The sequence below is a fragment of the Sceloporus occidentalis genome, unplaced genomic scaffold (genome assembly GCF_023333645.1).
Source record: "Sceloporus occidentalis isolate IW3139 unplaced genomic scaffold, rSceOcc1.0.p SCAF_317, whole genome shotgun sequence".
Classification (NCBI taxonomy): domain Eukaryota; kingdom Metazoa; phylum Chordata; class Lepidosauria; order Squamata; family Phrynosomatidae; genus Sceloporus; species Sceloporus occidentalis.
Genome location: NW_028317297.1, coordinates 236,378 through 264,308, shown reverse-complemented (window position 1 = coordinate 264,308; position 27,931 = coordinate 236,378). Strand labels below are relative to the sequence as shown.

The window sequence follows — 27,931 nt, the reverse complement described above, 5'->3', positions numbered from 1 at the left end:
AGGTTCATCCGTTCGTTTGCCCAGTTGAGCAGCGACCATTACAACCCTTGTTTGTCGTCATTACCACTTGTTTTGATGCTCTGTGATTAGGTGAAGTGAGAAGGGACTGTGTGTGGGACAGTACATATCGATGTCTAATATGTAGAATTAGCCAAAAATTGGGGGAGGAGGGGTCTCATTGATTGTTATGGCTGTGATTGATGGGTCCAACAGCCTGTGGGGAGTTTTCCTTACACTTTTTCACACTGGCCAATACACATTTACAAGGGAAAGAGACAGGCGTTAGATACATGTGTGTGGACGAGGTTTTAACTTGTAGTAGCAGCCACAGACTGAGAATTGGAGTGTGACAGTTAGCTTAGTAGAGGCTGAGATTGATGCTCATATACAATACTGCAAGTTAATTGCACCTGATGGAACAGATCCTAGAGCAGCAGTGGGCTCTTCACTCCATGTCCTCTGATCAGAACATTGGGGTGTCCAGCCCATTGGGCAGAGGGGAATGAGCATTAATGGGGGGGGGGGGGTCCTGAAGTTGATGTGACCAAGAATTTAAGCCAGAGCACTGCTGCTTTGGGCCAGTTCTTCCCTTTACTTACCTACGGTATACAAAAACAAAAAGCAATGAATTCTTGGCAAACATTAGGTCTCTCCAGGTGACAGATTACATGTGGAGGTTGAGAAGCTGGTCAGTTGGCTGATTGACAGGTGGCATGCAAGTCATCATTGATACCCCAGAGTACATACTGACTTCCCTGGCCATCAACAGCGAGTTGGCCATTACAAATAATGTTAAGTCTTCTAGTGCTGCTGCTCTATCTTCTTTCTTACTTTGGGGAATCAGTCAAGGGACTGCATATCATCTACCCTGGACGGTACCCTACTACTGTTGCTCCTCTCTCACCTTCTTTACTTGGGGGGATAAGTTAAATTGCTTTCTCAGATAAAATTATTCAACTGAAGAAGAAAATGGCAAAAACAAAATGAAAATCTCTGCTGAGTATTTTACATAGAAATGGGAGGATCATTGGTAGTGGGCAAATAAAACGTATGTTTCATAGTTATTTCAGTTGTGTTTTGTGAAGCTTTTATTGATGATTAATTGTCATAATGGGGAAGGGCTCAGGAGTACAAGTAGCCTGGTCTCGTGAGAACCAACAGGGGCAATGTAATTCCACGGGATATGTATGTGTGCATGTGTGTGTATGCATGCGCATATAGGTATATGTGAGTGCTTTTATATGTTTTTTTGTGTGTAGCTGCATAAGTCACCTATAAGGTCAGGACAGGACAGGGGATAATTGAAAGGGTTTATTCACTAACGGGAAGGATATCATAACTTGGTATGCGGCTTAAAATAAAATCCACTAATAATAATAAGCCTACAAGTGATAATGTATTAAGGCATTTTGTCCCAGTGTCTCAACTAAGGTTATATACATAATTTACACGCTAAATTATCGTATTTGCTCGATTATAAGACGACCCCCCAAATCTGAATGTTAATTTAGGAAAAAAAAGAAAAAGCCGGAATATAAGACGACCCTATAGGAAAAAAGTTTTACCAGTAAATGTTTATGATCTATCTATGATTGAGAAAAATATTTTGGTTTTATTTCCTTCTATTTTCTAACCTGCCCCCCCAGTTATGCACATCTGCCCCAGAAATGCCTTATACCCCCTATATGCCACTGTGCCCCATGATATGCCTTTTAACCCTATATGCCACTGTGCCCCATGATATGCCTTTTGACCCCCTATGTGCCACTCTGCCTCCAGAAATGCCTTATACCCCTATATGTCACTCTGGCATTAAGGGGGTTAAAAGGCATATTATGGGGCAGAGTGGCATATAGGGAGGTTTAAGGCATTTCTGGAGGCAGAGTGGCATTAAGGGAGTTAAAAGGCATTTCATAGAACACTCTGCCTCCAGAAATGCCTTATGCCCCCCATTTAACACTAGGTGCGGGGAACTCTGATCTCTGACAGCCGGTGAAGGTCTGCGCGATGGACACAGACAACCCCCGCTGCTAGCCACACCTCCTTCCGGCTGCAGCGTAAGTTGTCTTCGCGAATCGCGTAGACAAATACACGCTGCCCCAGCTACACACCGGGGACTCAGAAGCACCGGTAAGTGAGGTGCGAGGGGGGGTGGTGGAGACAGGAGGATCCAGGATCTTAGTCGTCTCATAGTCATACCTATTTGAGGTCTGATTATAAGACGACCCCGATTATAAGACGAGGGGTATTTTTCAGAGCATTTGCTCTGAGAAAAAACCTCGTCTTATAATCGAGCAAATACGGTATAGTTAAAAGGGACAGTCAACATTTATAGACAGCCCCACTAAAAAAAAAAATTAATATAAAGTATGGCTTCCCATGTTCAGCTACCTTGATTTAACCATCATGTAAGTGTAAGTATTTTCAGGCTTAATTGTTTTAGACTACAACATTTCTAAATAAATAGAGAATAAATGTTCTTTATTATTACATGTAATTAGAAAAACATTTGGTGTAAACATTGTAAAGCTAGAATAGCTAAACCAGCCACACTTCCTGTAGTATTTACAGTACCATAAATCGAAAAATAATTTCATCGATTTAAAATTTTACATTTTCCAAGCCATAGTTTTAAGTAGAAAAGGCTGTGATGGTAACTGCTTGAAAAAAGGTGAGGATGCATGTAAACAGTACAGAAATTTCAAAGCGGAAAAAAAAAAATTGGTAAAATGTCCTTGAGGAGCTATTTTAAAGAAGTCAAACAGACCAGGATACAGATCAAGTTCAAATGTATTTGAACTGCTATTGACCCAGGGCTGTTAAAAACATTAAAAGTAATTAAAATCATTTAGGCAATATTTCAGCCCTTTGTGGTGCTTGTAATACCGAAAAGAGACTAGATGGCCAATGGTAAAAAGATAAAAATGATTTTGGGCCACCCCCAGCCTCTCTACTGAATTAGCCCCAAGCAAGTGACGTTTAGAGGCGACTTTACCTTGATGGCTTCTGGACAGCATCTATTAAATTTCTCCATTGAGTCTGCCATGCCATTAGTTCTATTTACTCACAGCCAACTAGAACAAGAGACATTTACTTGATTTGTATCACTTTAACGAGTCAGCACCCCTAGAAGAAGGATAGGGACAAGTAATGTAGAACATTCCCTTAATCTGGCAACTGAATTTCATTTAAAGGCACTCCACTACCACTTTCCAGAGAAAGTAAGCTCCCTGATTGAATGTTGTTGTTTTTGGTAATTTTCATAATACATTTTAGACAATTGGAGGTATGTACATTAAAAATGCATTATTTAACATTATCATACATATGTTAACTTTGACAATATGATTACTCTTTACCTAATTACCCCTTAATCTTGACTGGTATACTAGTTAACATCTCACTTTCTGTATGGTAATATTTAGCTTCAAGAAGCTTTGTACCAGAAAACCTTACATTTTGTTGGAAATACATGATTGCGTTTGTAGGTAGCCCTGTTAAATACTACCAAACTATGTGAGCATCTCAGTAACTGGAAATCTTTTATCCCAAACAATAAAATATATTCGGCTTACATCAGATGAGACAACTGAAAATACTACAAAATGCAACATCCCGTCAGCCCCTGGCTCAGTGTGATGGGAGCTGCAATGAGCCGTTGATCAAGTTGTAGGCTTTGATTAGATCTTCTCTAATGGTATCTTGGGTCTCTTTTCTGTACATTCACATTCTTCTTTGAAGGGTAGCTGGAGGCCGGCAGAGTGTGTCTGGAGCCCTTTCTCTTGACACGTGGGACAGCATGCAGTGTGGCCATTGTCCTGGCATTCCTTACATGTCAGAACCAGCTGGCAGCAGCGGGCCGTGCAGCAGAGCGTGTATTGGTCCCATGGAGCCGCACAGTACCGGCAGTCTGTGAGCAAAAAGAGCAATAAGATCCAATAGACAAATTAGACTTCACAGAAACTGTCTATTGCACTGGACTGCATGCAGCTTCAGACAGCATACTACATCGGTTTGGAATGGATACTTCCAATGATGGACGAGTCGTTAGATGAATCAGTTGCTAAAAAGATTATTTTATGTCCGATAATAACCCTTATGAAGACTTTATGTGGATCAGATTTATATATGTTTAAATGGATAGGGTGCAGAATTCTTAAAAAAAAAACAAAAAAAAAACCCTCTTAATTTAATGATATTATACAAACCCCACATTAATCGGTTTGTACAGATGCCTTCCACAGTATGGATAAAGATCTCAGGGCAGCAATATCTGTAGCCATTTTTGGCAAGTTGAGGAGACTACCTGGATCCGTCAATTAAAATTACAATACTGAAGCAAGGATATTGTATAAAAAAAAAAAACGCAATGTACATATTTGGAAGATGAATGGATAATTGGTAAATAACTGAATGGAGCCCACTGGTTGCTCAGTCTTGACAATTCATTTGCTTTTGATAAAGTTACAGCCCTGTTCATTGCCTACTTACGTGATATGATATCATCGTTAGAAGAGATTGTATAGCGTCCATCAAACACAAATAGTTTTCCTCGGAAATAACCATCTGGGAACTGCTCCAGGTATTTATGGATTCCCCCCTTCAACTGGTACACATCTTTGCATACATCCTGGCCATAAAAAAAAAAAAAGATTACATTCATTGGCTTAATCGGAAAAGCTGTAAAAGGAATAGACATTGTCGCGAAGGAATTAAAACAAAGGAACGGCCATGTTAAAGAGGAAACATCCCATTTAAGTTCATTCATGATCCTAATTTTTACAATACATACTAATCATGTTTGAATGTAAAATATAGTATGGTATACAGTAACATAGGTGTTATCTCATTTCGTTGCAATAAATGTCCAGAGCCCTGAGCGTTAGTAAATTGATTCTGGGAAAGAAGTATGTGTTTTACATTTAAAATTGATGTACTTTGGACTATCACCTTTCCTGGTGGAGACCACAAAGAAAGTGTGCAGGTTTATAATGCAAAAACTTAAAAATCTTAAGTTTTTGAATTATAAATATAGACCATTCTCTATAGGAGTTAACCTTGAGATAAATATTACACTTTCAATAGTGCATCACAAAGATTCTAGAATAGCCTGTATGTTTACCTTTGACCTGAGATAAGCGGAGCCCCGTTCGCAACGGATTCCTCCTGTACAGTACATCAGTACGGTTTTATCTTTAAAAACTTCAAGGTTTTGATCCACATAGTTTGGGAAGTAGCTGAATTTCCTGATATCTGGAGCCAGGCAATTCTGGAATCTGCCCTGGAAGAGAAGACTAATTACGAAACGACCACCACAAGTGGCAAAGCAGAGTCTTAACAAACTTAAAGAACAATGTTCTTAAATATTGATCAGTTCATATTCCCACCAAATTAAGTTATACAACACTGATCCTGGACATGGCTGCTTCTGGCCAAGATGTTTGAAAAATCTTTTTGTGAACAACATTTGGGGTATAATATATTTTATTTGAGGCTATCAAACAACCCTGAGTGAGTATGAAGAATTTTAGTTCTAGAAAAACTGACAATTGTGCATGACTAAATACAGGTAAGAACAAATATATTCCGACCTCACTTAAAGTCCGACTTTTGTTTATGCTCATTACAGAAATTAAACGTACTGGAAATTGCCTTTGTTTTAGGTGAAAGGAAATGAGCATAAACAAAAAGCAGGGGTCAGACTTTATGTGAGGTTGGAATGTATTTGTCGTGACCCATATTTATTAATGGACAATTGTCTGTCAGTTTTTCTAGAACTACAGCTGAAAAGGCAGTCAAGGGGAAAATTCTTCCCGGTATCCTCAAGTAAAACAGTTTATACTCCAAATGTTGTTTACATTGTATCTGCGGTACATCAGGCTTTATCATCAACACTTTATTAGGTACACCTTGCTAGTACTGGGTTGGACCCCCTTTTGCCTTCAGAACTGCCTTCATTCTTCATGGCATACTTTCTACAAGGTGCTGGAAACATTCCTCAGAGATGTTGGTCCATATGGACATGATGGCATCACGCAGTTGCTGCAGATTTGTTGGCTGCACATCATGCAAATCTTCTGTTCCACCACATCCCAAAGGTGCGCTATCGGATTGAGATCTGGTGACTGTGGAGGCCATTGGAGTACAGTGAACTCATGTCATGTTCAAGAAACCAATTTGAGATGATGTGAGCTTTGTGACATGATGCATTATCCTACTGGAAGTAGCCATCATAACATGGGTGGACTGTGGTCATAAACGGATGGACATGGTCAGCAACAATACTCAGGTACGCTGTCGAGTTTAAAGATGCTCAGTTGGTACTAATGGGCCCAAAGTGTGCAAAGAAAATGTCCCCCCACATCATTACACCACCACCACTCCCAGCCTGAACCATTGATACAAGGCAGGATGGATCCATGCTTTTATGTTGTTAATGCCAAAGTCTGACCCTGCCATCTGAATGTTGCAGCTGGAATCGAGACGCATCAGACCAGGCAATGTTCTTCCAGTCTTCCGTTGTCCAATTTTGGTCAGCCTGTGCGAATTGTAGCCTCAGTTTCCTGTACTTAGCTGACAGGAGTGGCACCCGGTGTGGTCTTCTGCTGCTGTAGCCCATCTGCTTCAAGGTTTGATGTGTTGTGCATTCAGAGATGGTATTCCACATACCTTGGTTGTAATGAGTGGTTACTTGAGTTACTGTTGCCTGTCATCTCAAACCAGTCGGCCCATTCTCCTCTGACCTCAACAAGGTATCTTCGTCCACACAACTACCGCTCACTGGATATTTTCTCATTTTCGGACCATTCTTTGTTATCCCTAGAGATGGTTGTGCGTGAAAATCCCAGGAGATCAGCAGTTTATGAAATACTCAGACCAGCCTGTCTGGCACCAACAACCATGCCACGTTCCAAGTCACCTAAATCCTCTTTCTTCCCCATTCTGATGCTCGGCATCAGACATACCTTATAAAGTGGCCAGTGAGTGTATATATTAACCAGTTCTATTTTTCATATTAAATAACAATCATTCTACATCAGATTACAAATTTAGTAAAAATGTTTTGCTACTAGAGAAATTCCACTTACTATTTTACTTTCATAAAAGTTACGGCAGTCAAGCAAAATAGTGTTGCTCTCTTCATCGTGAGCTTTGGATAGATACTTCTCTACTTCTTTATGAAACTCTTCTGGAGTTAGATGGACAGCTGCAAGGATAAATAGTAAAATAAAATATGTGATTACTGCTTTTCATAAAATCATGGATGGGAAAAGGGTTGTGTAGGTCTCAACATGTGGCCTCCATGAACTGAAGTTTGAGCACTTCCCCCACCAATTCCCTGCGTAAACCCCTTAAATACTAATGACTTCCTAAGACTGGGCCTCAAGGTCGCTTCGTATTTAAAATGCTATACTAAAGCAGTTGCTTGTTTTGCGCTGGAATATGGTTTTACTTTCTTTGTCTACAAGGTATGTATCTTGTACACATCTTGTCTTAATAGGGCTCTAGACCAACGTACCCATGTAACGAAACAGAGGAGCCAAAAGAAGAGCAAGGGCATTCTGTACTTCGCTCATAACATGTCCGATACCAAACCAAGAATGGAACATCTGTAATATTTATGTGGGCTTTGAGATTCCTGACACTATCTACACACCTGTTTCTTTGTAGGAGACTTTATGTGGATCAATTCCCATTGGCACAATCTCTTGGAAAATACCAACTCGTAGGTCAGGGAAACAATGTGCTCCCCCTTCGCTTGTCTGTAGAATGAGCCAGAATAATGAAATCATGTGAGATCATGAATCAATGAAAAGCCCCATCATTTCCACTTCTAGTGATGTAGTTCTCCCTGAATTCTTTGGAGGTCTCGGTGAACTGGGTTACTTATTTTCTACTTTCATTTACACAGGTTTGTCTCCTTTAGCAGACCATGGTAGCTACAGTCATATATAAGCATCTAATATGAAGTCTCCAATGTTTTTAAAAGATGCCTTACCACAACTCTAATCCATACTAGCACCACAATGTTGATGTACCACTGCTGCAACCATCATAACACGTGACCACCACCTCTCAAAGTTACATGCAATAAAACTATAAAGATATCACCATCCAAGTAGGTATTTTGCAGTATTATTCTTCCAAACAGACTGAAGATACTGCCATGGTGTCAGATCCATTTAAAAGAGAACTCCCACCATACTTTTATATCCCTTACCCTTACTGTCCTACGGTTGTAAGGAACATGTATGTAAGCAATATTAGTTGCAAAACCTCATATCAATAGTAACTTTATAATGTCCTTTTGTTTCACACAAATAGATTGCACATACATTGAAACACAACTTATGAATCAGTATAAAATAATTAGCTGCAAACGGCATCATCGTAGCCATGCATAGTTGGAAAAATAGCAAAGTGCATCTGTATTTGTGACAATACCCTGGATTCACTTATAGTGTTTCTGATATCAGCTCAGGCTAGTATTATCCCTGAAGTCTGGCTAGGAAAAGCAACAGTCAATGATAGCGAACACTGCATGTACCAATAGAAAATTACCCTGTGAACACACATGCAAAATGTTATGCTCTTTTGCTTCAAATAACAAAAACCTACTTGGCGCACAATATAAATATACCACATGCAGAAAAAAAATATAGGATTTCTCTTTAAGATGAGCAAAATGTTTGAATAGGTTGCCTTTTCAATAAAAAGCATTAACACGTAAATAGCATCCCAAATTGCTACTCTGTGACCTTCTACAGTCCTGAGATCTCTACTATAGAGGCTTCTTTTATGACAAAATATACGTATCCTATTTAATTAGAACCTTGCTCATGAAAAACTTGGACAACTCTGCTGAAAGATCATCGGGGAATCTACACCTGTCTAGAACTTACCTTGAAATCTTCCAAGCACATAACGGGCTTAAACAGAGGATGCGATAGCATAGTGCGGATATAAAGCCTGGTAGATAGTTTGCTCCCTCCTACTGTTCCATTTATTCCCTCTGCAGCGATGCGAATCTAGAAAGTGCAAAGACAAAATCATTTCCTACTTGGTCATCGTTCCAGGAACATTTACATGCTCTAAGGATCTGAAAACTTTAAACGCAATTGAAGCCTGCAACAATGTACTGCAGGTAAAGCACAAATGATCATCAGATACATAGGCCAATACATCAATAATACCATACATACATATACCAAATACATGTTGCCACTGCAGTCCCTAGCGTAACAAGGGGGGGCTTGGGAAGCATTTATACCCCAACAGTATCATTTCTGTGCCCCTCTTATTAAGTCTATTTTGACAAATACGAGTTGGACATGACAGGATTCTGAACATTGGTACCCTTGCCATTGGTAGCCAAATGTTTTGGGACACTAAATTATTGGGCCTCTAGCTTTGTTTTGCCCCATAGACAAATAGTTTTTGCCCTCCCATGGCACACAGATGTATAATTGTGATTGAGATATATATATATACCGTATTGGCTCGGATGTAGGCCGCCCCCGTATATAGGCCGCACCCTAAAAGTTTGGTGCTTTTTTTAAAGAAAAAGTTTTTTTCTTTAAAACAGCACCAAAAAAACATGCTGCCACTCTGTCCCCCCCCCCGAGATATGCTGCCACTGTCCTCCCTCCCCGAGATATGCTGCCACTGTCCTCCCTCCCCGAGATATGCTACCACTGTCCTCCCCCCCCCGAGATATGCTGCCACTGTCCTCCTCCCCCCCGAGAAATGCTACCACTGTCCCCCCCCCCCCGAGATATGCTGCCACTGTGTCCCCCCCCCCCCCGAGATATGCTGCCACTGTCCTCCTCTGCCCCCCCCCCCCAGACTTACCGGAGCAGACTCCCGGGTGTCTTGCGGGGCCGGCGGTTGTATACACGTATTGCGTAGATGTCCACCGCCGGCCCCGCAAGACACCCGGGAGTCTGCTCCGGTAAGTCGGGGGGGGGGGGGGGGCAGAGGTAAAACGCGCTTAGACAACCTCCCGTGGGAAGTGCTGGCAGGGGAGGCTGTGGGGGATCTGTATCCTAACCCCCCTGCCTGCCTGTCGGGCGCTAGACCCCGAATATAGGCCGCACCGAAAAAGTGCGCCCTATATTCGAGCCAATACGGTATATAACAAAAACTGGTTTCCAAGCACCATGACTTAGGAAATGTTTCCATGGAGTGGCAGCCTGGAAGCATCCCAGAGATTACTTACTTTGCCTGTGAGATTTAGCAGTTGACACAATGTCCTTTGCCAATTGCAGATCCATTGGGGGTCTGTTACTTCACAGTAGCAGTAATATAAAAGCACTTCACCCGGGTCACTGTCAAGTAAACAGAAACATGTTAAGACCCCATTCAGAGGCGAAACCAATGTGTTCTTTCTCCAGCAGCAGAGAAATGGAAATAAATTCATATTTCATTTATTTGCAGACTGAATATGGTCTAGAAAATAAACAGTTGGGCATGACCTAGATCAGACTAAAGCAGGCCTGACCCAGGAACAGGGCATGAAAGACAATCAAGGATGAGGAATGAGACCTCCATATCTATCCAGAGGAGAGGGTGAACCAAAAAGAGGAATTAAGTCCTCGTTATAATCCATGAGTTAAATGGGGGGGGGGGCATAATTTCATTAAAGGACACTCAAGAATGCAAATGCATTTTACGGAATGCAAGTCGGAATTGGAATTAGAAAATTTGACTTGTTGCTTTCAACTCCCCAAATTGCCTCTACTGTTTGCACAAGCTGAGATCTCCAAGAGAAAGTGCCACTGGGTCAGGATAAAGTTGGTGTTTGTGAGAGAACAGGGCTGTTCGGTGGTAAATAATAGTTTTCCCTAAACCAAACAATGTTTTAGGAAACATTTGGCTATTATGCTTCCGGAGAGTCTATGGAGGTAAGGAATTTTGTTTGACCAATACATGCGTTACCTTGTCAGGTCATCTTTGTGGTATGGACTTGTATCTGGTAACCAATCAGAAACGTCACAGCGGTTCCAACACTTGTCTGCTGAAGCACATACATCATCTACGCATGGCACAGAGGTGGGTTCTGCAGCTATCATCATTTCTTCTAAAATGTCCTCAGTTTGTTGCAAAACATCAGCTGCGTGCTGTGCAGCCACATGTCGGTGCACAGCCACCTGGTCTGTAAACTCCTGGCCGCAGCATCTCCACCGATCAACATTCTTGTAGCTGGTTTCAGCCAAATCAGCCGCCAACTGCAGTTCTCTGACGAAAAGCGCAAACGCCTGCAGATGATGAACAATATTATTTTTATCGTGTGATAAACTTTCACTGCTTGTGGTGGTCAATAAATAAAACTAAATGTATCTAACTATATTTCTTAGACTAATGTCTTCTTTTGCTATTAAGAAATAACTAAATATGCATTCAAAAGGATAAATGACCGTCTATACACACATTACACATCGTGCATAAATTATTGGCATGGTGATCATATCGATGTTATGTGACCCCAAGGTTGTAGTGATAGGGTGAAGGTTCGGTAATGGTGAGTTTGTGTGTTAGTTATGGTGGTGCTGGGGGACCACTTGGCTTTACATGCCCCTCAGGCCAGAAGGTGGCAGCCTTCCCCAGTGTGTGTCAGGAGAGCTGCAATTTCCCCAATGAGCTTCTGCTGTGGCTAAGCAGGCACTGTATAAAGCAGGGGTTCTCAAACTGCGGCCCTCCAGCTGCTGCAGGACTACATCTCCCATAATGCTCCTTCAGCTAAGGGGCTGGCTGAGGAGTATGGGAGATGTAGTCCTGCAGCAGCTGGAGGGCCGCAGTTTGAGAACCCCTGGTATAAAGCAACAGTGAGAGCCTAATCACACACACTGAATCATGCATTATGCACACTTGGCCAATGTTTGCCCTTCATAAAGAATAGTGAACTAAGAAAATTGAAATATTAAATGAACTCAAGAGGGGAGGTTAAATAATCAAGCACTGAAAAGGTCACATTAGAGTTGTGGCACTTAAAGTGAATTTGGCTTTTTCTGCAAAAAATTAAAAATTAAAAAAAAAAAACCTAAAAAAACAAATTACGGTACCTTCTTTTTTGCAAATGTATACTTTTTTCTTGTGTTGGCATCCAATCTGGCTTTTAAGGCACTTTCCGGAGTGAGAGTCTGCGACCCATTCAAGTCTATATCTGGGAAGTCCAGCTGACAGTGGTCCATGGCAGCCCCAGTGCAGCAGGAACACCGAGACAGCTACTTTTAAGGCACACTTCTGATACGGGTCCAGAAAACCGAGGACTTCCAGCGGTCAGTTTAAAAAAGAAACCATTGAAATGTATAAATAGAATTTTCAAAACAACCCCAGCAGCATCTATAGCGTAAAAGTTCCAGATGCCTTCAACGGATTGCTCTCAGCAGTCTTCCTGGATCAGTGGAAGAGCAGGAGGGGTCTGGAATAGTATCACAGCCGGAATAGGATCACATCTGCTCCTCAGCTCCTCTTACCTAAAAACTGAATGAAACAGCTGCTTAGGAAAGCATGGCAGTGCCTCCCCCTCCAGGAAGTCCAACAGCTCAGGGGTCGGAGGCAATTCACAGCCCTTAGTCTGAAATGCATTTACGATGTGTTTTGATACAGCACTGTTTATGCCTCTGTTTCTGTATTCTCCCTTCACTTATTATTATGTGGACTATTAAAGTTTCACTATTCAAAATTCTTAATTTTTCTCGATTGGGAGCAGGGCCCTCTTTACCTAATGTATCGGTTTGCCTTAGTCTGTCAGTTCTAGTCTTGTCGTACCCTTTGATTGTGTGCGCTGTAAGAAGTGCTGCTTAAAATGCGGCGCTATACAAACAATTATTTGTATTTAATTAGTTTTATATTGCGCCATCATATTGCATAGCGCTGTACAATGGATAGACAGGACATAGCAAGTAGTATATAACATAACAATTTGACTTACAGAAACAACAGGTGAAGATGGCCCTGATCAAAGGAGTTTACAACGTAAATAAAAGATAATCATAATCCAAACAGAATTTCATTCATTGGCCATGACTTTGGAACGGCTATGATTTGGGGTGTCTGGGTTACATTAATATGTCTTGGATCAGACTTATTAAAAAAAAAGTATATTAGTAACTTCATTCATCTTAATCATTATGTCAAAATCCTCTAATAATTTTAAGAATTAATCAGCAAGTATAATAATCCTCCAAATTTCCCAGGCAATTATACAACTGACATTATTTCCCTCTATTAAAATAAACAGAATACAGGTAGAGTAATAGCACTATGAATTTATCACCAAGCATCATAATTACACACGAGTCACCAAATCAAGTACTTTGCACACATTCCCTTAACTTTAAGCCCTCCCGGAAGCTGGTGCCCTCCATAGCCATAGACGCGCGGCATGAAAGTGCCAAGAGCGTCGTTCGCTGTGTATTGTCCGTACAAACGCATCTCTAGCGACCGGAAGTAGCGTCGCTCGGTTCTTAGCTCTTTTCTGTTTCCGTATCAGAACGATTCTAGGACTCCGGCTTACCTTATTTAGCTTGGCGTCGTTGGATGATTTGTAGCTTGTGCTCTTATAACGCGTGGGAGACCCAGACAAAGTGATCAAGAGGCCGACAAACCAGAAGGTTCGGGAAGGCGCGAGCGCTGTCATTATCCTCGCGATACCACAGCTAAGAGCTCTCGCGCTTAGACTTGCGGCTCACGACTCACCGGTGAGGAAACGATCCGCGTGCCGCCCTCCGGAGGCCTGTTTTATTCCCTCACGTTCTTATTTTCTAACTTATTATTTATTTTTAGATACCGCGAACAATCCACCATCATGTCCAGGAGGAGGCACAGCGATGACAATGATGGTGAGTACCCTAGGATGGTCTTGTGTATTATGAAAGTCTATGTAGCAGTGCATCTTGGGGAGGGACTGCTGTAAATCTGTATATCTTCTAACCGCAGGAGCGGTATATATATTTTTATATATACATATGTATGTACACACTGCCTGGACACAAGTATTGGGACACCTGACCGTTACTACACACACGGTGACTTTAATGCCAACACATTCTAAATACGTAGACATTTATATGTAGTTGGTCCCCCCCTTTGCAGCTATAACAGCTCTTGGGAAGGCTTTATGTAAGATTTTGGAGTACTCCTGTGGGGATTTCTGTCCATTCATCCAGTAGAGCATTTGTGAGGTCAGCCACTGATGTTGGACAAGAAATCCTGGCTTGTAATATATGTTCCAATTCATCCCAAAGGTCTTTGATGGAGTTGAGGTCAAAGCTCTGCGTGGGTCGGAAATATCCTCCACACCAAACTTATCCAACTATGTCTTTGGGTGCTGGGGCACAGTCATGCTAGAATAGAAAAAGGACCTTCCCAAAACTGATTCCACAAAGTTGGAATCATAGCAGGGTACAAAATGTCAGAGTATGCTGAAGCACTGAGTTCCCTTTCACTGGAAGAAAGGGGCCCAACCCCTGAAAACCAGCCCCATACCAGTATCCCTCCTTCACACTTTACATGCAGTCAGTCAACGTTCTCCTGGCATCCACCAAACACAGGCTCGCCCATCAGACTGCCAAACAGATTCATCGCTCCACACAGCACATTTCCACTGCTCCAGAGTCCGGTGATCGCGTGGCTTACACCGCTTGATCCAATGCTTGGCATCCCATCACGGTACAGCGATTTAATTCACTGAGCTTCAGAACGACCCATTTCATTCACTAATGTTTGTAAATGCAGACTGCATGGCTAGGTGCCGGATTTTATATACTTGTGGCATGGGTCTGATTTAGCAACCTCAATTCGATAATTATAGGTGTGTCCCAATACTTTTGTATGTACAATAAATACATAAAATGTCATCCTTGTTCGGTTTTTGTTTTGTTTAATAGTGGATACTTTGCGTGTCCTGCTTACCAGTGCACAATTACTTAAGTATTTCAATATCAAATTGTAATTGGTGGGGCTCTATAGATACATAAAGAAGGAATTTGAGAGAAACACCATTTTAAGGTTAGTTCCATCTGGCCTTATTGAATCAATAGATTAATGATCCCTTACCGCCTCAAAAAGAAGATAACGTTAAAGTACTCTATGAGCACTTCAATACACAGCCTTTAAACTGGCATACAAAACGTCGCTGGAGCTGCCTGCTTCCTCCGTTGTCTGATTTTAAATCGGTCAGTCAGTGGGAGCAAGGTGCCTCAATTTAATTAATGAGAGCTTTCCTGCCCACCGCATTCTCTGAGCTGACTGGTGGTAAGTATATCATGTGGCTGGAACATCGCACGGAAGGAGGTTAACACAAATAGGCAAGGGAGACTTGTGTGTGTGGGAGACTTACACAAAAACAACTCTGGTTGTAAATATGAACTTCTCTATGTGAAAAATAATGGAACGTTCCAGGTGACTGGTCCACATCAAGCCCTATGTTTCCCCAAATGGCTGTTTTTGTAAACCTTTGTGTCAAGATACCAGTTTAAAGGGGCAGTGCAATTGAGCAATGCTCTCTCTCTCTGACACCATCCTTTCACTGTACTGCAGGCTGCTGGTATATTATATGTAATGCCAGTACAGTCATGCGCATGCAGTTGGGGCATACACAATTAAATGGGGCTGATTAAATAGTAAAATGGGGAAACATTGGAACTTGACGATTGGGATAACCAGCTGCGTATACTGCCTTGTCAGCATGTGTTTTTTTTTTTATGCAGATGCATGGATTGCAGGAGCATTACCCTGGTATTCCAGCTATAAGCATATAGGACATTCATTAGTATGGTGTGTTTTCTTGCATCACTGGAATTTTTGTGGTAACTTGAATGTCTTGCTTTATTTTCTGAAGGAGGACAACCTCATAAGAGGCGGAAAACATCTGAACCTCTGGAAGACAAAATAGAGTCCTTGATATATAAAGTTGGGGAGAAGGTAACCGCTCTGTTTTCTTCAAACGTATTTGTCGTCTTTTGGGGCGGAGTACACTTTTGTCAACATTCCTGTACTTTTTCACTTTTTAATGTTTTATATGCAGAACACCATAGAAACCCCGTGTCTAAATCCCACTCCCCTTGGAGATCAAACTGTTCTAATTTTCAAGGCCATACCCTCTCATACCTTCTAACTTTAAGGGGGGGGGGGGTGTCTTTTTCCTGTATTTGGTACTCATTGATATACCTGTAATAACAGCCCACTCAAACATTTTGCTTGGGCCCCTGCATTGACGGCTATATCTCCCAATAATGTAATACTACGTTTCTAGTGTGGAATACAAAACGCAATAGGTCCTGCTTGTAAAGAATGGAAAAGCAATGACTATTAAGACAATATTTACTTTTGTCAATAGATGTTGAAACACTTCCAATATTTTGTATTTCAAATATGATAATATACTCTTTGTTTCAGAGTACATTTTCCTTGGAGAGCAACTTGGAAGGGTTGGCTGGTGTTCTGGAGGCTGACTTGCCAAATTACAAAAGCAAGATATTAAGACTTCTGTGTGCAGTGTAAGAACAAAAGAACGTGCATCTATTAGCTTGCAGGCAATATATTTTACACAATTTTGTGGCAATGCTCAATGTCATAATCTTGGCAACAATGTGTGTCTCACTAAAATATATTTGAGTACTGTCCAGTTTTGTTTTTTTTACCTGTTTCCTTTCCTCCAACGAACTGAAAAACCAGCATGCAGTACCTCAAACTATTCAGACTGAGCTATGGAGATGTATTATGCTGTTTTTTTTTTGTTTTTTCCTTTTGCTGTGTAGTGCGCGACTGTTGCCAGTGAAAATGACTATTTACACTACATTAGTGGGACTTCTGAATGCCAGGAACTACAATTTTGGTGGGGAATTTGTAGAAGCCATGATTCGCACACTTAAAGAGGCAATAAAATCCAACTCCTACAGTGAAGCTACATATTTAGTAAGTGATTGTCTCCCTGTGGTAAGAATTGTTAACTTATCAAGCTATTTTAGTTTTGCTGCATCTAAACATCACAATAATGAATAAAACAGCGCTACTGCTTTGCCTAAAAAAAACCCCAAAACACATGAATGGCTGAGATCCGTTAAAGCAACTCCTCTAAGGTACATCGCAAAGTCAAATTAAGAGTAGCTATAAAAAAAAAACAAAAAAAACTTAATACGTGAGAAATCTCATATCCATAGCAAGACAAACAGAAAGGACTATGTATATCTGAAATATCCCATAAACAAATGGGAAGCAACTAATAGATCTAACCCCCCCCCCCCCAAAAAAAAAAAACATAGACCTGGCATAAGTACCAGGTCTATGAGATTTCTGGGGAATGAAGACCTATTTAGATTGGGAAGCTTTGCTTTAACAGTTTTGCCTATTTTGATATATAGTGCTTTTTTTTTCATATTTTTCCCTCCTCTGTTCCACAAAGGTCCACTTTCTGTCTGATCTTGTAAATTGCCACGTGATTGCAGCACCTTCAATGGTAGCAATGTTTGAAAACTTTGTTGCAGTTACCCAGGAAGAAGATATTCCCCAGGTAAGGAAAAAATGTAAAAAATTAAAAACTGGAACGAAAATGTTTGATAAAGTGATTGAAAGGTGGTCTGCCATTTGTATAGCTAGTACAATCTCTCTGAGGGTGACGGGTAAATGCAGAAGGGAATACAGTGAGCAAATTTAAACATGCAGGGTATAAAAGCATAAAGCAATCCTGAATCTAACCCAAGACCCAGGATTGATTAAGGTTTCAGTTTAACTGGTGCAGAAATTGAGAAATACGTCTTTTTTTACTTTGGCATTGTAATTTATGTGGAAGAATAGAATGCATTCCCATAAATGAACATGTAGGTTGTTAACCGTGTCTGTTGGTAGATGCGAAGTGGACTGTATTCGGCTGCTATGCCATAAGTGACTACGTTCGTTATGCAGTTCAGGGAAAATATTCTGTTTTATCTGTTTATTGTAGGTACGAAGTGACTGGTATGTCTATGCTGTTCTCTCCTCACTTATCTGGGTTGGCAAAGAATTGTATGAAAAGAAGGATGTTGAAATGGATCACCTCTTATCAAAAATCGAAAGTTACCTCAAGTAAGTTGGTTCTTAACTGTGTACTACATGTAAGTAAATGTGTGGCTCTTCAGTTATTTGCTTTTTTTGGGGATTTTAGAGATCTCATTCACCAGATGGAATCAGACTATTTAATAGTCTTTACTATAGTGTGTGAATGTATAAACAAATTGTGATCTGGGGTCCCAAATCTTAGTTGACTCTTATCGTTTGAGAAGATTTTTAAGGAACATGGCAGATAGGTTGCGCCAAACATTTTGGAGAACTAACCACACTCAAACTTTCTGCATGGGAGAGATCTTGCTGGTGCAGTATAACTAACGTGCGTCTTAGTCCTGCAAAGGTCTTCAGCCACCTCGCCTTGTTAGTGAATTTGGCTGTTCCAGTTTTATTCCCCCCTTAACTACTTCAATTAATGATTGTGTTTCAACCTACATATTGATGATCGTTAGCACCGTAAAATATTCAACTGCTGGAAATAAACGTGTGTATCCAATCTTGATTAGTTGTATAAATTTATTAACCCACATTTTGACGTATCTCAGAAATCCTGGTTTGTGTCCCTGAAGCTGGTTGGAAGGCATGACCCTCACTTTTTCTCCTGTAATATAAATTGATTTGGTTCCTGCAAATGTGCGTTGGAATTATGTGATCACACTGTCGTTTTAAAAATATTATTTAAGATGTCCTCAGACAATCCTGAGTTATCCTAGTATTCCCAAGAAGGTGACTTCCTAATTTAAGCACCCAGCCTGCCATAATTGCAAAGCTACCTTACCTGATCCCAGAAGAAAGTTGTGCTCCCCGTGTCTTCAGACAAGCTTACTGCTGAGTTCAGGGAATGGATGTGTGGTGAACCTCAAGCGTCATTTAAACAACTTTGATAGCACCTTGATGGATTCCTATGCCTTGGAGCTTGTGCAGTACCCAGGAATTCAGTTCAGAACCACCTCAGTAAGATTTCCTCCAGCTTATTTGATCCCATGGATATAAAAGCTGAACGTGCAGCAAAAATAAAGCCTTCAGTGATATCCAAAACTGTCATTGCGGCTGCTTCCGTCTGTAGGTGGGTTCAGTGACTATAAGATGATGTGGCTCTAACTGCTAATAAGGACCATCTTTGATCTCTGTTCATCCTCATAAAGAAGATGAGCGCTCTCGGGCTCGTTATATATCTGGGGGGTTTTGTCATCTGTTTATCGAAACATCAAGATCAGATTAGTAAAACCCATGTTGGAAATTTTAACTCTGGAAGATTATCTGGCCATCTCGAATCTTCAGTACGCTTACATGCATGTCCCAATCAGGTGGGGATCTGACAAAGATCTGTGATGCTCTCCTGACAGATGCAGGTATTCAGCATTTTTTGTTTCAGGCTTTCCCTTTTGGTTTGACTTCAGCTCCATGTGTCCTCGCCAAGCTCCTTTCAGGAGGAGTGTTGATCATAAATAAGGATAGTCTTTTATAGCAGTAAATACCAAACATCTGATTAGCCACCTTCTGCAAAAGTTGGGATGGGTCGTAAACCTACAGAAGTCCTGTTTTTAAGACCCTCAAGATCCTTTCTCTTTTTCTTTTTTCGGTCTGAAAATAGGTGAATAGGTACTGCAGCCCAAAGAGTCTTCCTTACTCAGTCTGTTAAACCTTTGACCCAGTGTAACAGACACCATAAAATCCACCAGAGGCTAATCTTAAAATAGGTCATCAGCATGATTGGCAGTGCTTTGGAAAGCTGAAAGTATGGGGCCAATCAGTTCTTTGTCTAGAAAGTAAAGTTGAACATCTCTGTAGTAATAAAAGTTCCTCTAATATGGTGGGTAGAGAAGCGAAGACTGATAGACTTCTCATAGGCGGCAAAACCGTCGACGGGTTGTGAATGGTTCTGGATCAGGATTTTGTGCGAGGGAAAATGGTCAAGGTGGGAAAGGGATCAACCCTAAGTAGGAAAAGTAATGGGAGTTGAACTCGCCAGACGTTCATCGATGTTTTCCGTTATATTTAGACCAAACAGAAGCTTTTTGAAGAACTCTTCTAACCTGGCATTTGCAGGGTCAAGAAAAGGACAGTCTCTGGAACAGATCTGCAAAGCTACAGTGTGAAGAATGCACACACCTTTTCAGTATAGACAGAAGTGTGTGCTAGGCTGTGATTTCATGGTCCTGCCCATTTGAGCTTTACTGAATCTCCTCTGTATCCAGGGATATGGAAACAAATATTTCTTTACCCAAGAATCTCTTCTTTTTTTATTTCCTGCCGCTAATTTTTTTTTTTTTTTGGTGTCAGTCTGTTATTTACTGAGAGTAAGTGTGGGGTTCTGAGGGTTCATAACTTCTCCTGCTGTCTCCCGGAAAGGAATTCTTGGGTAAAAATGTTTTGTGTTTTTAACAATGTATGTTTTTAGATACAGCAGCTTACCATACTTGGGATATAACATGAATGTAAATGTGCACCCTGCTCTTTATGGCCACTGTTTATAATGTATTGTATTATATATTATATATATTTCACTATTTTTGTGAATTTGGTCTTTTTCTGTGCTTAAATTACTTTTCTTCTTGCAGTGTTTGTAGGACCTAAATTTATTGGCTCTCTGAAATGTCCAAGGCTCCGCATCACGATACGGTCCATCTATCCCAATGCATGCTATACCTATACTCCGAGGCCTCAATTAGAACTACAAATTTTTTTATTTAACTAGAAAAAAGTTTCTGGACACTGCTATACACTAGCTTATGTTCTTGTCTCCTGCAGGCGACGCCAGAAGCTTCATGTTTCTATGTTGCAAGTCTGGTCGGCGGAAAAACCACATCCACAGGAAGAGGTGAGCGGCTCTTAGCAGTCCAGTCCCCAAAGTTGAATGTTTAGTGAAAGAAAAAAGGTCTTCTACATGCATTAGCGGCAGTAGGTGCAGGAATTGTGTAGGACGCAAGATTCCTTTTCTAATTCCAGTGAAGAATGTCCGCACCGATTTGCAGGTTTTAGAACGCATGTTTACATTTAACATGGAAATAGTTCTCGGTAAACGGTTCACTGCTGCCCCCCTTTTTACTCATTTAGGCTGTTTTTATGAAAGGTATGATATATAAAACAATGACATGCCCTGACTGACTGCTTCTCCCCTGTCATAGGCTTGTATTTTGTTGATAATTCTTCCCCTTAATTTATCTTTTTAATATGTTTTAGCATTGTTCAGCCCTTTTCAGCTGTACTAAAACACTTTATTAAACAGAATTAATCTACTGCAATAACTGTATTCATCAGTGAGTGTTTTTTCTTCAGTTTTTATAAGCAGCAGGTTGTTGTTACAAGAAATGTCTAAGACTTTGGCTAGGGTTTGGCCCAGATGATGAAAGTCACCGTTTGAAGTGTTTCCTTTTTTTGTTTTTCTTTGTCCCAGTACTTGGATTGCTTGTGGGCACAGATTCAGAAGTTAAAAAAAGACCGCTGGCAGGAAAGGCACATCCAGCGCCCCTACCTGGCCTTCGACAGCATTCTGTGTGAAGCTCTGCAGCACAACCTGCCGCCGTTCACCCCGCCGCCGCACACAGAGGATTCCATCTATCCCGTGCCGAGCGTCATTTTCAGGATGTTTGATTATACGGATGCCCCAGAAGTAAGTTCCATCACTGTCTTTGTGTTTTCTAACATTGTCTTTCACAGCTTTTCTGGTCTAACATTTTATTTTGCCGTGACAGGGCCCTGTCATGCCTGGCAGTCACTCTGTGGAGCGCTTTGTTATAGAAGAACATCTGCATTGCATAATTAAAACCCATTGGCGCGAGAGAAGAACTTGGTATGCAATTATTTTTCTTTTTTTTTCTTTTTACATTTATTTATTGGTTAACAGTGTGGAACAACACAGGTGTGAATGTGCTACAAATGTAGTATTTGGACAGTGGTGTATTTTACTGTATACAGCCTGGCTGTTCCTGTTGCAAGGAGGCTTCTGGAGTAGAAACAATAACTTCTGTTTTATCACGCCGATGGAAAAGTCTTGAGCTATCGTTCTCAGAGAAGCAACATATCAATGTCTAATCCTGTAAAATGATATGTATTGCGTTCTTCTCTTTTAGTGCTGCTCAGTTGCTAAGCTATCCTTGGAAAACTAAGATTCCTCTAAACTATCACATTGTTGAGGTACGTATGCGCTATAGGTGAGACGCTCTCAGCTCGAGTTCACATTCGTCTGCATAGTACAAGTGAACTGTGTCATTACCATTCAGAAAGCTTAAGCAGTACACAGTATTTGGAATGAAATGGTTAGTAGTGGTATATGGATACAAAATCCCTGGTTTGTGCTATACAAAAAATGGCTAATAGAAAAGCTTTTGTTATAGGAATTGCTGCTTCTCTAGCATTGTTTAGGTTTTTCAGCTGGAGTTTGATACATACAGGTACAGCGCTACGGAATTTGGCGCTATATAAAACAATAAATAATATTAAGACAGGGACTAGTTTCTTTACTGAAATACTAATTAGTAAAGCTTTCATTAGAGCATTTCATTGTGTATTGTTATCCATTATAATAATGCATTATAATATAATTGTATCTCCCTCATGAAATATAATCATGCTGTATAGTTTAAATGGGAAAGCCTCGTGGCTTTGTGTATGCGGAAGAACTTGAGTTGTTGCGAATAACTGCTTTGAAGGATGCCGAAGCAGGGCCTTGTAACTTGGAGACCTGGACGTCCTGCGTAGATGCGTGCTGTAGATTTCGGACACTTGCGTGTTTTACCGCTTTGTTCCGTTCTGGTTTCTAATGCAGCTTTTTCTGTATTGTTCTCTCCAAGGTGATATTTGCCGAGCTCTTCCAGCTCCCTGTCACACCCCACATTGAAGTCATGTATACAACTTTGTTAATCGAACTTTGTAAACTGCAGCCTGGATCTTTACCACAAGTGGTATCCTTTTTACTCTCAAATTAGTAGTAGTAGTATTTCGTACCTTTTATGTACATCAGCTGTCTGTTGGTATGTTGACATGCATATTAACTAGTAACACACACACACAACCAGTTCAAAAGTTTGGGGTCACTTAGCCCTTTTCATGGAAAACAATAACATTTGTAGCTGTGTAACATAATTGCAAAAGGGTTTTCTAATGATCAATAAGCCTTAACTTTATACTTGGATTAGCAAACACAGTGCCATTGGAACACATAATTGATAAAGGGCCTCTGTACGCCTATGAAGATATGATTCCATTAATGAATGGATGGAATCGTTCCATTCAAAATCAGCAGTTCCCAGTTACAATAGGTTTTTAGAACATTAACTACACTGTATTTCTCGTCGACTTCATGTTTTATGGAGCAAAATTAGCTTTTCTTTCAAAAACACAAGGACTTAACTAACCCTGAACCACAGCTTTCACCTTTTAAATCCAGTTTTGTAATAGTGTTTGAATTGTTTTGCCATCCAAATATATACTTAACGATTCCTTATCGGAAATGAATAGCTTGCACAAGCAACTGAAATGCTGTACATGCGTTTGGACACCATGAACACAATTTGCATCGACAGGTAAGTGTGTTTATACATTGTAAATTTGTGTATATGTATATACTTTTATTTTTATTTTTCATTAGCGGTATATCTATCCACAAATATTGAATCACACTGATTTCTCTCTAGGTTTATAAACTGGTTTTCTCACCATCTGAGTAACTTTCAGTTCCGCTGGAACTGGGAAGACTGGTAAGCCCGCTGGTCCTTGTACAATCTGTGTGAAATGCTTTGAGTATGCATTCGTTCATGCGTTTTATTTGTGTGTTCCAGGGCAGATTGTATTCCCCAGGACATAGACAGACCGAAGCCCCAGTTTGTCAAAGAGGTTTTAGAGAAGTGCCTGAGGTATATCCGTTATATGGTGTGACGGTTCTCGGTTTATAAATGTTTCGCTATACTGTCGTGGTGATTATTGTGCTGTGATGCCGTTCTGAAGTTCATATTTTAGAGCTTGGCCTCAAAGAATGTGTTCAGCAAAGGCCATTTTCATAATCCTGATGTTATAGTCTGCCTTCTATATATGTGTATAAGACACTTGCTTCCTGGCGGTATTTGCGTTCGGTTACAGCAACAAAAAATCTACCACCGACACATGGCTATTCATCTTGTCCCGCTCTACTCTCCTTTTCAAACCTGGTAGAGTTTTCCTCCCTGACCGCTGGGCACAATCCACTAAGTTTGCTTTATGTGGATTAACTTTTCATTATTTAACCCGTTTTTCCCCCAGGCTTTCCTATCACCAACAGATTTTGGACATAGTGCCTGCAACATTTTCAGCATTGTATCCCGCAGCTCCCAAATGCATCTTCAAATATGGAGATGAAAGCGCCAGTAAGTTCCCACAATTTGCTTCTGCCTATACCCCATGGCTATAAGTATTTTTTTATTTTTTATTTTTTTTTTTGTCAGTCAGGTTACTTTTATCTGCTTATTTTTCTTGTAGGTTCTTTGCCTGGATATGCTATTGCTATCAACGTATTGAATCTAATAAAAAATAAGGCTGGCAACGACGAGATTTTTAATGTTTTAAAAGATGTACCAAATCCCAACCAAGATGATGACGATGGTGAGAATAGCTTCATGATTCAGTAGTAAAACAATATAGCTATATATATATATATATATATAAACGTTGGATATTCTCACCACGGTAAATGTTAGTTTATCAATGACTATACCTGAAATCCACGTTTTGTATGCATTGCTGAAACGTGAAGACTTCTCGTAATAGTTCTGTATTTTGCTTACAGATGAGGGCATGAGCTTCAACCCCCTCAAAATCGACGTTTTTGTACAGGCATTACTGCACTTGGCATCAAAGTCATTTAGTCATTCGTTTAGTGCTATTGCAAAGTAAGTGTATTTTTCTTTCTGTGTTAAAGTATGTTCAGCTTATTCTTCATTGATGAAAGCTCATAATGAGGGAAAACTTAAGATGTCCTTCAGATTCTTAGTATTTAACCATAGATATATATATTTTTCTGTTACAAGGTTTCATGAAGTCTTCAAAGCACTCGCTGACTCAGATGAAGGAAAGCTTCATATTCTGAGAGTGGTTTATGATGTCTGGAAAAATCACCCACAGGTAAAACTGTTGATCCATCTTGCTTATTACTAAGAGTAGTTTTGATTACTTTGCAGGCTTTGATCAAACTGCTAGTTAGCCGTGTTCTTGGATTTGCTCTTCATTTCTACAAATGTTTTCCAGTCACCCCCACCTCCAATATTTTCTTATTCATTAAGATAAAAATTCTATCATTACAGATGATTGCTGTATTGGTTGATAAGCTGATACGGACTCAGATTGTTGACTGTGCTGCCGTTGCCACCTGGATTTTCTCTCCTGAGTTATCGCTTGATTTTACCAGGTAACTTCTATTATACTTCTCAGTGTTTTTTACTGCCTTGTACATGTTACGTCAAACTTGTGCCAGACAGCTTTTTAAAATGGGCTCAAAGGAAGTATTTTGGAAACGAACTGTAAACCCCTCTACTAACTAGCTAGGCAAATAGAGCATTGTTGTAGTTGGACTAACCGTATCCATATTAATATTTTTGTGTGATCAATTTTCATTATTTTCTTCATTTTCTCTGCAGGTTATACATATGGGAAATCTTGCACTCCACAATTCGAAAAATGAACAAGCATGTCCAGAAAATCCAAAAGGAGTTGGAGGACTTAAAACAACGACTGGCCAAGCAGAGCAAACATGTATGTCATACCTGTAGAAAATGAAATAAATAAAATTAAAAAAAATTAATACAATCAAGGCTAATATTTGTTTTTGTTTTTTTCAGAGGGACAGTGATGACAATGATGATAGCGGGAAGGAGGACGGCCCCCTGGAAGAACAGATAGAACGTTTACAGGAAAAAGTGGAAGCTGCTCAGAGTGAACAAAAGAACCTGTTCCTTGTCATCTTTCAGGTGAGAAATGGCTACAATCACAGATCACTCTCTAAATATATTGAGTGGTAGAATCATTTGGTTAACTTATTAAAATACAACCCCCAATCAATTGGCTTATGGTAAATGCAATCTCTTTTGATTTGCATTAATTGAAATATAATGTATGACTCGAGTATATTAAAGCACTGATGCAGCACATAAGTGTACTGGACGTTTGACAGTATCTGCTGTGTATTACAAGCTCATTTTAAAGAGAATTTAATTAGTAAGGGTGCCTGCTGTGTCCATTCACTTTCAGATTCCCCTGCCATCAGGATCATACGATGGACATGAATTGACAGGCAGTGGCAGCAAAAATAACTTTCTATAAGATCTATAAAGTGTGATTTAAATGTTTTTTATTTACATCATTTATGCTATTTGAACTGATAACTTGCTTTCTTTTAGAGGTTTATTATGATCCTTACGGAACACTTGGTGCGCTGTGAAACTGGAGGCATTGATGTGAATACTCCATGGTATAAGAACTGTATACAAAGACTTCAGCAGATTTTCCTTCAGGTAAGTGACACATTCTAGAACTAGTTCATACAGTTGCCTAAAAGATGGTATCTTATGTCGGAGTCCTAAATGGTTTTCCCCCCTTCTTTTCACAGCATCACCAGATCATAAATCAGTACATGGTCACCCTGGAGAATCTCTTGTTCACAGCCGAGTTGGACCATCACATCTTGACTGTGTTCCAGCAGTTCTGTGCGTTACAAGGTTAAGAGCTACTTTCAGGGAGTCTACCCAGGAGCCCACTTAGAAAAAGACACTTTTTTTCAGTAAATTGAAGCTCCTTCAGTGAATACTCTAATCACAGAAAGATCTTTAAGAAGTGTTTGGACTAAACTTTTTTTTTTTGGGGGGGGGGGGGGGGTGTTTGGTTATGTTGCTTTCTTGAAATGTGCTATTCTTTGTCACCACCAAACATTTTAGACTTTTTTTTTCTTCTTCATTCATTGCTAGAATAGTTTCCTTGCTGCATTGAGAAGTGAAACGGAATGCATTTTTGTAAATGTGGCTACAAGTAGCCAGTTAGGTTATTTTGCCATTGTTTTTATTCCTTGGCCACAAGAAATCTCCCAGATTTGTGAAATTACTTGCATTTTCCCCACCCCCTCAGTTATTGCATTTGAACAATGGCTTTAAATATATCCAGAATACTTTTTACAAAAAATGTTGTGTTTTATTGCAGTGACTCTTGTTTAAATTCTAAGGAATTTATTTAAAATATGTAGTTCGCTGTTTTAAATGGGAAACACCTGGCATTAGAGGACTGCATTGGGAGGCGGGTCCCGCCAAAAAACTTGTGGGCACGGGCGGTCTTGCTGGGGCTGCGGGCGGGAGCGGGCGGTCAGGCACTGTACCTGCGGGTCCCGGTAATCCCGCGCAGTCCCGCAAGGCTGTCTTCTCGCTGCTCCATTACAGTGTCTCCTATCTTGCTCCGCCCAGGAACAAGGCGGAGTCACTTGATGTGATGTCACTTCCTGTGACTCCGCCTTGTTCCTGGGCGGAGCAAGAGAAGAGCCGCTGTGAGGGAACAACTTGCGGGACTGCGCGGGAAATCAGGTAAGGAGGCGGGCGTGATTGGCCACAAATGTGGCGGGAGCGGGATTAAAAACAGCGGGAGCAGGATTAAAAAAGCAGTCCCACGCAGCGCTATACCTGGCGTTTTAAATGCACGATAAGAGCAATGGGTTGTTTGAGTAAGGCGAGAAGCCTAAGCCTTTGGTACGTATTAACTAAAGCAAGTGTTTGTAATTAACACTTAACAGATCAAGAAAGATTGAAAACTCAAGGATCCAATAGTGCTCCCACTAATATAAGTCTCTAATATAAAGTAGTGACCAAGGTCTAGTGTTGCGCACACCAAACTGAGTGGATGAAAAACGCCTGGCTTGCCATTGGGGTTCCAATTCATC

General features: G+C 40.5%; 2 protein-coding genes across 2 annotated transcripts; one reads left to right on the top strand and one right to left on the bottom strand.

The window, feature by feature from the left end:
- Window positions 1–3,680: 3,680 nt before the first annotated feature.
- Window positions 3,681–12,191, bottom strand: LOC149274850 (thiosulfate sulfurtransferase/rhodanese-like domain-containing protein 2). The gene is made up of 9 exons (XM_089505194.1): window positions 12,063–12,191; window positions 10,939–11,258; window positions 10,220–10,328; window positions 8,904–9,029; window positions 7,658–7,763; window positions 7,089–7,207; window positions 5,123–5,281; window positions 4,492–4,630; window positions 3,681–3,910 (listed from the first exon to the last, which is right to left on the bottom strand). The coding sequence occupies exons 1-9, from the start codon at window positions 12,189–12,191 to the stop codon at window positions 3,681–3,683; spliced, it is 1,437 nt and encodes a 478-aa protein (XP_089361320.1).
- Window positions 12,192–13,810: 1,619 nt separating this feature from the next.
- On the top strand, window positions 13,811–26,734 carry LOC149274849 (nuclear cap-binding protein subunit 1-A). The gene is made up of 23 exons (XM_089505196.1): window positions 13,811–13,844; window positions 15,848–15,927; window positions 16,402–16,502; window positions 16,764–16,920; window positions 17,408–17,515; window positions 17,945–18,066; window positions 20,797–20,866; window positions 21,443–21,658; window positions 21,741–21,838; window positions 22,119–22,182; window positions 22,839–22,949; window positions 23,506–23,570; window positions 23,682–23,744; window positions 23,826–23,900; window positions 24,283–24,386; window positions 24,499–24,621; window positions 24,806–24,908; window positions 25,047–25,140; window positions 25,320–25,423; window positions 25,653–25,767; window positions 25,854–25,982; window positions 26,412–26,525; window positions 26,621–26,734. Exons 1-23 carry the CDS (start codon window positions 13,811–13,813, stop codon window positions 26,732–26,734), a joined length of 2,364 nt encoding a protein of 787 aa, XP_089361322.1.
- The last annotated feature ends 1,197 nt before the right edge of the window (window positions 26,735–27,931 follow it).

Coding starts and splice junctions, on each gene's coding strand:
- LOC149274849 (XM_089505196.1), top strand. CDS start 13,811: ATGTCCAGGAGGAGGCACAGCGATGACAATGATG. Junction 18,067..20,796: donor AAAATCGAAAGTTACCTCAA/GTAAGTTGGTTC, acceptor TGTCTCCTGCAG/GCGACGCCAGAAGCTTCATG. Junction 24,387..24,498: donor ATATGGAGATGAAAGCGCCA/GTAAGTTCCCAC, acceptor TTTTTCTTGTAG/GTTCTTTGCCTGGATATGCT.
- LOC149274850 (XM_089505194.1), bottom strand. CDS start 12,191: ATGGACCACTGTCAGCTGGACTTCCCAGATATAGACTTGAATGGGTCG. Junction 7,764..8,903: donor TGTGCTTGGAAGATTTCAAG/GTAAGTTCTAGA, acceptor CTCATTCTACAG/ACAAGCGAAGGGGGAGCACA. Junction 3,911..4,491: donor TAACGATGATATCATATCAC/GTAAGTAGGCAA, acceptor TTTTGCTCACAG/ACTGCCGGTACTGTGCGGCT.